The sequence below is a fragment of the Phodopus roborovskii genome, unplaced genomic scaffold (genome assembly GCF_943737965.1).
Source record: "Phodopus roborovskii unplaced genomic scaffold, PHOROB, whole genome shotgun sequence".
Taxonomy (NCBI): Eukaryota; Metazoa; Chordata; class Mammalia; order Rodentia; family Cricetidae; genus Phodopus; species Phodopus roborovskii.
Genome location: NW_026126416.1, coordinates 32355749 through 32367796, shown reverse-complemented (window position 1 = coordinate 32367796; position 12048 = coordinate 32355749). Strand labels below are relative to the sequence as shown.

The window sequence follows — 12048 nt, the reverse complement described above, 5'->3', positions numbered from 1 at the left end:
AGCTTGTCATCTCAGTCCTTATGAGGCTATGACACAAGATGACATTTAAGTTCCAGGCTAACCAAAGCTACATATTAAGATCCTGTCTCAAAAATTAGGCTATTCCTTTAGAGTGACAGTTAACTTTAGCATGCATACTCTTCATTTTATTGATTGTTCATTACCCTCTTCCCCATTCTGAGGTGCTGTGGACCAAGCCCAGTTCTTATGTATGCTGAGCTAACATTTTACCAGTGAGTTACACCCTCGCTTCTTGCCTCTTACTGGTTTATAATTGTGAACACACTATTTTTATCACTGCAAATAAAGATGATAATTTTCTCAAAGACAGTGATTATTTATTTACTTATGTGTATAAATGTGCATTTATTTATGGTGTGCATGTGAACATTTATGCAGGTATCTGCTGAGGTCAGAAAAGATCACTGGATGCCTTAGAGATGAAATTACAAGGAACTGTGAGCCACCTGATACTGGTACATGCTGGGAATAAACACCAGTTCTCCAATACAAGTGAGGGAGAAGTGATAATATGAACAAAGGAGTCAAGACCATAAAGGGGAAACCCACAGAATCGCTGACTCAGGTCTGACAAACGGGGAACCCACAAGACAAACTAAACTCCCTTAATATAGGTGACAATGATGAGACTGGGACAATATATGAGGCCACTGGCGGTAGGTCCAATGCAGAAACTGAGTTAGTGGAGTCCATTCTATATGGAGAGATACCTTGCCCAGCCTAGACACAGGGGTGTGTTGGTCCTGCCTCAACAAAATGATGGGACAGACTTAATAGACTTCCTAGGGGAGGCCTTACCCTCTCTGAAGAGCAGATGGAAGGTGGGGGGGGGCAGTAGGAGGAACAGGAGGAAAGGTGGGAGGAGGAACTGGGTTTGGAATGTAAAAAAATATATTAATTAAAAAACAAAACAACAACAACAACAACAACAAACTCCAGTACTCTGAAAGAGCAGGGAAGTGACCTTAAAAGTTGTCTCTCCCAAAGATGGTGACCAGAAAAAATAAAATGATATAGTAAGATCATAGCACAATATCAACCTTAGTTAGCCATGAATGTTGTCTTATGGCTACTGCAGATTTAATCCATTAAAATAATATTCATGCTGGGGTGGTGGCTCAGTCAGTACAGCCTTGCCTCACAAGCATGAGGGCTTATGCTTGATCATCAGAGCCTATGTGAGAAGAGTGCTGGGCTTGTTGACATGCACTATAACCCTGGAACAGGAGGAGGAGAGGACCCTTGGGGTTCACTGGCCAGTCAGTCTAGTTTAACTGAAGAGATTCAGACAGATGAGAGACCCTGTGTTAAAGGGCATGCATCACCTTCCTAAGGATGACATTCTAAGGTTGCTGTGTGATACCTGCACACACTTCAACACAGACACATTCACACATGTACACACACACACACACACACACACACACACACACACACGCACAGACATTTAAAAAATGATATTCATCACTTTACACCAATACAGGTCTCTATTATAGAATTCCACATTTCTCTCAATTTTCTGTCAGTTATTTCAGTTCAAACCTTTGGCTCTTGCCCAATACAGCCAAATTCCTTCCTTAATTCTGCTGTTGCGTCCAGATGTATGTATGTATGGGCTTCCTCTAATTTTAACTTCTTCCCATTTAAACCTCTTCAGTTAGTTCCAGAACACTATTACCCAAAACTTTTCAAACATTCCCAATTACCTAAAAAATAAAAGATCCTATATTTTGGGGCCTTGGGAGATGGCTCAGTCCAACCATGCACTTGCCACACTTGCAGTTTCAGTCCCAGGATTCACATTCAAAAGCCAGGTGGGGCAGGAATGTAGTTCTCCTTCCAGTGCTGCGAAGGTGCAGACAGGTGGCTCACTGGGGCTTGCTGCGCAGCCAGCCTAACCTATGTGGCAAGTTCCAGCTACCAGGACTTGACTTAAGAAGAAATAAAACAGAGCCCGAGGAAGGACATCCCCTAAGCGCGCCCTCTAGCCTCCACTCTTCTGTGCACATGTACCCCACCCCCTTACAAGCACCAGCACACATACGGACACACAGGTGCACATAAAACAAAACAAACACAACACATAGCAATAAGACATGGGAGCACACGCCTGTAATCCCAGCACTAGGAAATCAGAGGCAGAGGACCAGGAGTTCAAGACAAAAACATCAGAATAGTATTACATCTTTTATCAGCACACCTAAAACCCAGGAAAGAAAGGAATGATGCATTTCAACCAAACATTGCTATTCTTTCAGCAGAGACATCTCTTTAAATTGATGAAGAAATTAAAACATTTCAAAAACCAAATTTAAACAATTCATGACACTGCAGGAATTGCTAAAGGGATACTATATATGTGAAAAGAAGAGTTTCAACCAAAAGAACACATCCTCCTCTATAGGAGGAAAATAAATCAACAGCCAAGGGAAATCAAGGAGGGCAAACACAGGAAATCAGTGAGCCCCAAGTACTAACAGGTGAGGAGAAGAGAACTATCAGTAATTCAGACAACCAGACCATTACTAAAAAAATTACAGAACATACTAAATTTCTCAAAATTTCATCAAAATCCCTCTCAAAACAACCTTAAGTAAAAAGGTCTCCATTAGCCAATTAAAAGACACAAACTGACTAGCTTGTAAAACCAAGGTCCAATTATCTATTGTCTCCAAGAAACACACATAAACAGGAAAGACATTATGAAAATCGAGCCAAATGGTAGAGTGAATATACTAATGGAAGCCATAAACAAGTTGCCTAGCAACTCTTACATCTGATAAAGCAGATGCCACACCACAACCAGACAGAAGGGACAACAGGACCACCACATTGTTGGAGAATATTATTTTAAGGTGTGTTACTTTTTTTAATGTTGCATTTGTTTAACTCTGTGAAGCTGTGTTACAGTGCCTGTCTGAAACACCCGATGGTGTAATAAAGATCTGAATGGTCATAGCAAGACAGGAGAAAGAAACAGGCAGACAGGATAACAGTATAAATATGATAAAAAAAAAAAAAATAAGGAGAAATCTGGAAAAGGAGACACATGAGAACAAGAGAGGAAGGAGGGGGGTTTCAGGGACCAGCTACCCAGCCACCCAGCTACACAGCCAGACATGGAGTAAGAAGGAAAGGAAAGGTAGGTATACAGGGTTAGAGAAAGAAAAAAGCCCATAAGGCCAAATCTAGACGGGATAATCTAAGTTAAGAAAAGCTGGCAAAACTGGCAGTGATACAGTGATAGTGCACACCTGTAACCCCAGCACTAGGGAAGACAGGTAGATCTCTGTGAGTTCAAAGCCAGCCTGGCCTACATAATGAGTTCCAAGACAGCTAGGGTTACACAGAGAAACCCTGTCTCAAAAAAGTCAAAAATAAAATAAAAATAAAAATAAAATCACAATCATTACAGAGTAGTTGTTCATCAACTCATTTGGGCAAGTCTGTTGCAGGCAGCTGGATTTCATCAGTGAGTGTTCAAAATCAGTACAGTATGTCATTTCCTAACAGATATACTGCATAAAGGCAGAAGAAAATATATGTAAATGCTAACATAATAAATAAGAGAAGTCTCTACCTGACAGGAGACGAACCAGATGTTTCTGTATCAGGACCTGAGGACAGGTTATCCTCTGTGCAATTGCAAACTGCATTAATGCTTTCAGTCCATTATGCTAGAGTATGAGAAAGGAAAGATAAAATGATAGGGAAGAGTGAGATCAGGACAATCAATAACCAATCCTAGCCTACTATACACTGACACATTACATACTATACAGTATTTACAATACCCTCTCTTTGTATTTCTGGCTGGCCTTCAACTCAGAGATCTTTCTGTCTCTGCCTCCCAAGTGCTGGAGTTAAAGGTGGGCACTATCATGCCTGGCCACAGTATTCTAAACTACAGAATCCCCTTTCTAAAAAAATATCCCAGAAACCACTGAAATCTATTGGAATATACATACCTGCCTATTTTGAAGTGCTCCAAATAGAGGTTTTCCTTCATCTCCCAATAGGTTTTCTTAAAAAAGAAAATCATAAAAAGTCCAGAAATATTACAAAATTAAATGTTTTTTTTTTTTTTTTTGTGGGTTTGCTTTTAAGACAGGGTTTCACTATGTAGCCCACGCTGGCCTCATCCTGAGTAAATATACATCAGTACATTATTCTATAAGCATGATTTAAGTCTGATAGATTTGTGCAAGACTCCTAAAATTTATCCTGAGAACGAAGCACTTAAGTTTTGGAGAAGAAAGTGTGTGCATGTTACTCAAACTAATTTATGACATAGTGTATTGGTACAAAAAAGGAATATAGTGGTGAAAATGTAGGAGACTTCATTAACAACTATGGGTGAGGGGAGGTGAGAAGAGGGAGGGGGAACTGTGGTCAGGGTGTAAAAACACAAAAATCTGTGACCAAAAAAATGTACCGAAGAAGAGAAATGTAACCTGGCTTGCATAAATAAGATGTTAAAGAGACACTACGTTCTACGTAACACCACACTCACTTACAAGCCTCAGGGCTTGCCTCCTTTGCCTCTCCCTGGGAAACTTGCAGTATGGCAAAGCATTTGACCTAGTTTTAATGATCTATCTGTCCTGACCACCTCACCTTCCTCTTCCGGTAATTTTTTGTGTTAGCGACTCTGGTCCTATTTTCTTCTTCATTTCTGTCAAGTCTTGAGTTGATTTCTTTTCATTTGCATTTGCTCTTTAGTGTTGTTACATCCACCACTGTTTGACTAGAATGCTTAATGTTATCCTTCAAAATACTAACCAGTCACACAAAGATACTATGGTAACTGATAAAGATAAAAGTATTAAAAGTTCTCAGGCCACACTAATACACTGAAATACTAGCAGTCCTCAAATACAGCAACCTCTTCCAAGTCATCACCAGCAGAGCAAACTGTGTGCCATTTTTAAAACAGGGTTACCAATTGCCTGAATGGTGAAAGCACAGGTGCTCCAGGTCATTATGGGCACTCGTGGATCAAGCTCATCAGGAGGCAATTTCAGTCCAATTCTGAAAATGGTTGTGGCAAAGAGAATGACCATTTCCTTGATACTGTTAGAATATTTCACCCTAAAAAAAATAATAAAAAATTTCAGTGTTTTAGAAAAAAGGGCTGCTTCCTGAGAAACTCATTAAATCTGAAAGCAACAGAAACAATTCCTTTTGACATTGTGTACATTAGTTACTTTTGTCAGTGATGTAAGCAAACAGCAGACAAAAAGCAGCTTAAGGAAGGAAGGACTTTTTCCATCTGGCTCACAATGCCAGACATACAGTTCTTCATGGTGGGAAGGCATGCTAGAGGAAGCAACCTATGGCGTCAGCAGCAGAGTAAAGCTACCTGTTTACACATGGGTGGACCAGGACACAGAACGGGGGATGCCAGCAGGTGGCTAGTTTTTTCCTTTTTCCCTTGTTATTCAGCTGTCACCCAGTCATGGGTTACTGATGTTCATATTCAACGCGTCTCCTGCCTCAATTAATCCTCTTAAGAGAAGTCCTCACGGGAGTGGGAAAAATGGCTCTGAGGTTAAGCACACTGGCTGTTCTCACAGAGGATCCAAATTTGAATCTCAGCACCCACTGTAACAACCCTCTGTAACTCCAGGTCAGGGATCTGACACCTTCTTCTGGCCTCCACAGGCACCAGGCACACAGTCATACATGAAGACAAAACACTCATATACACAAAATAAAAATAAATCTCAAAGAAAAGTTCACAGACGGATTCAAAAGTGTGTTTCAATGTCATAGGTGTTTCTTAATCCAGCTTAATTGACTATAAAATTAAATATCAAAATAAAGTGTTCTTTGTCAAACTAGGTATTAAAACTTCTGAAGGTAGAAAAATCTCTTACAAAATGGCAATAGTCCAAATACCTGTACAACAAGCAATGCAGCAAATGAACACTGCTAGGAAGGTCCAGACCACACCCAGGGGCAGACCAGTGCTAATGCAGATACTCAAGCTACATACAATGAACATTTCTTGTCCCTATGTCACACAGCAGCCTTGAATGCTTGGGACAAGATTCAAGAACTAGGGAAATGAACCGAGTCACATACTAAGGTTATAGAAGGCCCAAAAGAACCCTTTAGTGACTTTTTTGCAAAGATTATCTAAAGCTGTACAAATAGCAGGTCCAGAAGCTAGATGAGTACTCACTGAATCTCTAGCTTTTGAAAATGCTAATTTAGAACGCAAAAAGGTGTTTGGGCCCTTAAAGATCAGATCAGCACCAATGGATGAATGGATTCCACACACAGCAAATGTAGTCTTTTGACTATACACTGAGGTTTGGGTAGGAGAAGCAATCTCCAAAGGTTTGAGGGGACATCAAAACACCAAATGCCTCAAATGTGGTAGAATAGGCCATCTGAGAAGAAATTGTAGGCAAGACATTCCTAGAAATAATGCTTCTTCTGGGAATAACCCAAGTAGAAGGCTCCAACCTTCTGAATTATGTAGAAGATATGGCAAAGTCCGATATTGAACCAATGAATGTAGATCAACAAGAGACAGACAAGGAAACACTGTAACATCAGGGAAACTCCTTGGGGGGGGGGCTCTCGAAGGCCCCCAGGTTGAAATTGGTACAGTCATTCCCAGTCAATATGGAGGACAATCTTCCCCAGAGCAATTAGGAAGTCCAGTGCCTACTGTAAAATATAATACTGCTGTGGATGGTAGAATAGCTTTGGAGGATGAATCAAAAATTCAAGGAGGAAACAGAAAATGTGTATTTTGGCAGATTTCTATAAATGACCAAAGACCAAAACTAAGAGAACAAGAGAAGGATTATTGGATACAAGTGCAGATGTCACCATTATTACTCCAGAATCTTGGCATCCAAGTTGGCCTCTTCAGGAGGTAGATGTTCAATTCTTAGGGATTGGGACCCTACCTCAGGTAAAACAAAGCACAAGATGGGTTGAATGTATGTATAGGTCCAGAAGGACAAAGGGGAAGGCTGAGGCTGTATGTGGCTAATACAGCAGTAAATCTATGGGGTCGTGATCTGTTACAGCAATGAAATACCCAATTAACATTCCTCAAGTATCAAAACTGAACCATAAACCAACTCACGTTTACAGAAAAAAATGTTATAAAGGACTATATGAAACAGATACCAAACATCCAAGCTGTACAAAAACAGGATAAAACAAGTGCCAAACTCATAGAGGGACCAAAAGCCCTACCCTAAAAGTAGTTAACTGACAATCTTGTCTGGGTGGGTCAATGGCCTATGACTTCAGAGAAGCTAGAGGCTCTATAACAGCTAAATACTGGACATATTGAAGAATCTACCAGCTTTTGGAATTTTCCTGTATTTGCTATTAAAAAAAAAAAAATTGGGAAACTAGAGAATGCTTACAGACCTAAGAGTCATTAATAAAATAATTCAACCGATGGGCTCTCTACAGCTTGGAATGCTGTTGCCTTCTCTATTACCTAAAGAATGGCCTGTTATAGTTATTGACTTAAAAGACTGTTTCTTTTACACCTTTACAAAAAAAAGTTAGGAAAAAAATTGCCTTTATGGTGCCTACTTATAATAATTCTCAACCTGCTAAAAGATATCAGTGGAAGGTTTTCCCACAGGGAATGTTAAATAGCCCCACCCTGTGCCAATATTTTATATAGCACTGTTGGAAATAATATGTAAGCAATTTCCTCAATCTATAATTTACCATTACATGGATGACATTTTGTTAAGGAATGAAGAGAATGAGTCTCAGGGAACACGCCATGTAGCTTCTTAGAAAACAAGAGGTCTGGGCATCACTGGGTAAGCCAAGAGCTCATAGAGATACAGAGATTAATAGAAGTGGGTTAATAATTAAGAAAGCTAGACAATAAGAAGCCTGAGCCATTGGCCAAACATTTTATAATTAATATAAGCTTCTTGTGTTTATTTGGGTCTAAATGGCCATGGGACCAGGTGGGATTAAAAAAAAAAAACTTCATTTACAGACAAGAGAAAAAATAAAGTTCTGAGGAAGCAGGTCTTATCTGACATGCTTTGGTGTTCTGAAAAGGTATAAAAAGTATTTCTGCTATGATGGATTTTGTGTGCATCTGTGTACACATTCTTGCTGTGGTTATGCATGGCAGGTAATGCCAAGCACTTGTAGTGATAATTTATGATTTTCTTTTCTTTTTTGAGACAGAGTTTCTCTGTGATGCCCTGGTTGTCCTGGAACTAGCTCTGTAGACCAGGCTGACCTTGAATTCACAGAGATCTATCTGCCTGTCTCTGCCTCCTGAGTGCTGGGGAAAAGGTGTGTGCCCCCATCACCTGGCAATTTATGGTTTTCTAAATGTTCATTTTTAACAAGTATTTGAATAGCAACAAGACAGTCATTATGAAAAAGGATTATAAGTAGAAAAAGTATAAGGAAGGTTAGTTCCAATTTTTATTTTATAAACAGTCTCCTGAGTGTGTGCTATGAAACCCCACTTTACAAACTCTTTAGATACTTACGGAGATTGAACGCCAAAACTCAGGATGGAATGAAACTCAAAAGTTGAATCCCCCATTCCTTGATTAAACAAGACAGGAACTGCTGGAATCTCTCCTTACAAATTAAGTGGAAAAGAAAAAGAAATATAAATCACAACTAAGGTTAGCCAGACAATCAATTATCTAGCTGTTTAAGCCATACATGATTCCCTTAGAAATGTTAGTAAGCAGTAAATAATCTCACCAAATTTCTCGACCTATATAACACTGAGGTGATGTTCTTTCTACATATAAATGTCACATGCGATGCTGGGTGGCTCACACCTTTAATCCCAGCATTTGAGAGGCAGAGGCAGGCAGATCTCTGAGTGTTAGACCAACCTGGTCTACAGAGCGAGTTCCAGAAAAGGCTCCAAAGCTACAGAGAAATCCTGTCTCGAAGCACCCCCCAAAATAAATAAACAAACAAACAAACAAATTCACCTTTAAAGACATCATATAGTGCTGCTCTCTGCATTTTGTTCTTTCACCCAATAGGTAATGAGTATTTTGCCTCATCAGTAACTTTTCTTGTTTCTTTTTCTTTTTCTTAATTTTAAATACTGATTGGTAGGCAGATCTCTGGCAGGTGAGGCCAGTTTGGTCCACAAAGAGAGCTAGTTCTAGGACAGCCATGGCTACACAGAGAAATCCTGTCTCAAAAAACCAAACCAAAGCAAATCAAGACTGCATTTGTATTTGATTTGGTGTGTAGTATATGTAAGTATGTTTCTATTCATTTGCACATGTCACATATGTCACGTATGTGGCACATGTGCAGTCCAGAAGTCAACTTGTGGGACTTGGTTCTCTTCTGCCACCAAGAAAGGTCCTCAAATAAAATTTTAAAGCAGGGTGTGGTGGTGCCTATGTATAGTCCCAGCCATGAAGAAGATGAGGCAGGAGAGCTGCTTAAGCCTAGCAGCCTGGACAAGATTGCAAGAACCCTTCTTAAACATACAAAAGCAAACAATACAAACTGATTTATAACCCATAAAGACATTTCTTCATGAAATGCTTGTATGTACATGACAGGGTATATATGCACATGTGTACATGTGTTTATACAGGCTCATGAGCCCACATGTCTCACTCCAGACCAAAGGAGAACATAAAGCATGTGGCTATACTATGTTCCTCCTTATTTTAGAAACAGGATCTCTCACCAAACCTGGAGATCACCATTTTGGCCACCAGCCTCCTAGGATCCAACTATTCCTCTCTGTGCAGCCAGCATCCAGCTTTTACTTAAATGCAAATCCCTGCATTCACAGTTCTTTACACACTGAGTCATCTCCCCAACCCTCTTCACCAAACATTTTCAGTGATCTTTAATTTTTTCTAAGCATATCTCTATAGCAACACCTGTCACTCAGCTGTAAAAAAAAAAAAAAAAAAAAAAAAAAAATGTACATAAGGTAAGAGCTTTACTATATTTTTGTTATTAATATTAAGGCAAAATATTATATAATATTATTTCCCAGTATGAAAAATGATTAAACTGAGTAAACTGATAACAAAAAGGTCTTGTACTCAAAAATCTCTATTTTCTGATATTCAACAAATCTGTACTTTCAAAACATATTTTAGCACAATAAAGGGAGCTCAGAGGTTAAGAACACTGGCTGCTCTTCCAGAGGACCCAGCTCACAACTGCTGTATTTTCAGTTCCTGAGATCAATGTTCTCTTCTGGCCTCTAAGAGCACCAGACTCACAAGTGGTGCATAGACAGACATGTAGACAAAACACTCATAAATATAAAATCTAAAAAATTACACATTTAGAAACAAGTTTCACACATCCAGTACAAATAGACTTCTACAAACCTTTAGCATGCTTCATCTTATAACCTGATATTCTGGCAAGAACAGTCTGAATCCACCGTGCCAAGGTCAATAGCTGAGCAAGTGCCTCTGCATTCTCACTGCAAAATAACATTTTAGAAACAATCGGTTCAAATGGTACAGAGTCAGCCTGCAGATCTAAATTTGAGGAGTTTTTCCTTGAATAAGTGGATATATTAAAAACATCAAATTCTGTGGGTCATGGTACCATAACTTTCAATCCTAGCACCCGGGAGACAGAAGCAGACAGATTTCTATGAGTTCAAATCCAGCTTGGTCTATATAGTGAGTTCCAGGCCAGCAAGAGATATACAGTGAGACCTCGTCTCAAAAAATAAATAAGTAAAATTAAAACATCAAGTTCCTTTAGGTCATTAACAATGTAGAAATATGATTAAAAAAATGGAGCTGACACTCTAAGACATAACTATACATCTATGATTGAGAAGTAATAAAATACCAGTAAATGGAAAATACCACTTCAGTTACTCATTAGCTATTAGGTGATATCATTGACAACATGATCACTCCACATTCAATCTACAGGTTTCAGGTTTTAATATAATCCCAAGTTGGCTACTTCTTTCTATCTGTATCTGCTACCCTCCTGGAAAGTCCTTCTGTCCCTCACATGAACACATCGATGGCCTCTTAAGAGGCCATCTTTACTTTTTAAATTTAATGAATTGGGGTTTTTGGTTTGATTTTTCAAGTTAGGATTTCTCTGTGTAGTCCTGGCTGTCCTAGAAACTCACTTTGTAGACTAGGCTGGCCTTTGAACTCAGAGATATGGCTGCCTCTGCCTCTGCCTCCTGAGTGCCATGATTAAAGGTGTGTACCACCACTGACAAAGTTTTGTCTTATTTTTTCCCACCAGAACTGAGGACCAAACCTAGGGCTAAATTTCCAACCCACTAAGGGCCTATGCCCTTGCTGTGAACCATTGTAAACCCATCTTCCTCTGGAGAAAAACAACTGTTTATCCCTCACTTGGATCTCAAAGACCAAGCTGCCTGAAAATTCTGTGTACAGTGTCAGGCCTGGCCAGACCCTAGGATTTCCTTGTTATTTCTCATAGCTAAGCAACCCATACTAGATTATTGTAAGCTTCTCCTGCATGAAATACATGATGCATAAAATATGACTATAAAATTATTTATTTATTTATGTATATGGGTGTTTTGTGTACATGTACAGCTAGCTGCACAACAGAAAAAGAAATCGGATCTTCAGGGACTACAGTTATAGCTGATTGTGAGCCGACATGTAGATGCTGGGAAGTGAACACAGGACCAAGTCAGTGTTCCTAATCAGTGAGCTTTAATCTCCTCAGCCTCTGAAAGGGTAGTCTTGAAGGAATATATAAAAAAAAATGTGCCAAATCTGACCTAAGAAATCTTTTGAGATCTCAAAAGTGAAAGTGCACTATGACTAGTCATGACTTTTAAAAGAAAAACTAACATGAGTTTTAGAAGAAAAAAAAAAAACGTGTGGACATGATGTGTATGTATATGTAAGTTTTCATGCGTGTAAATGTAGGTGTGTACATGCCACAGTACACATAAAGACATTAGAAGACAACCTTCACTATTGGTTCTTGCTACTAATTTGTTTGGGATAATCTCTTTGTTGCTTGCTGGTGCACACACTGGACTTG

General features: G+C 39.3%; 1 protein-coding gene across 1 annotated transcript in view; it reads right to left on the bottom strand.

Annotated features, from left to right (window-relative positions):
- Positions 1–12048, bottom strand: part of Ubr1 (ubiquitin protein ligase E3 component n-recognin 1) — a 113986-nt gene that overhangs the window by 24813 nt on the left and 77125 nt on the right. Inside the window, exons 33-37 of the mRNA XM_051183611.1 lie at positions 10374–10471; positions 8529–8622; positions 4964–5112; positions 3990–4045; positions 3602–3698 (exon numbers count right to left, since the gene is read on the bottom strand). Coding sequence (XP_051039568.1) covers positions 3602–3698; positions 3990–4045; positions 4964–5112; positions 8529–8622; positions 10374–10471 — 494 coding nt within the window. The remainder of the gene's footprint in view (positions 1–3601; positions 3699–3989; positions 4046–4963; positions 5113–8528; positions 8623–10373; positions 10472–12048) is intronic.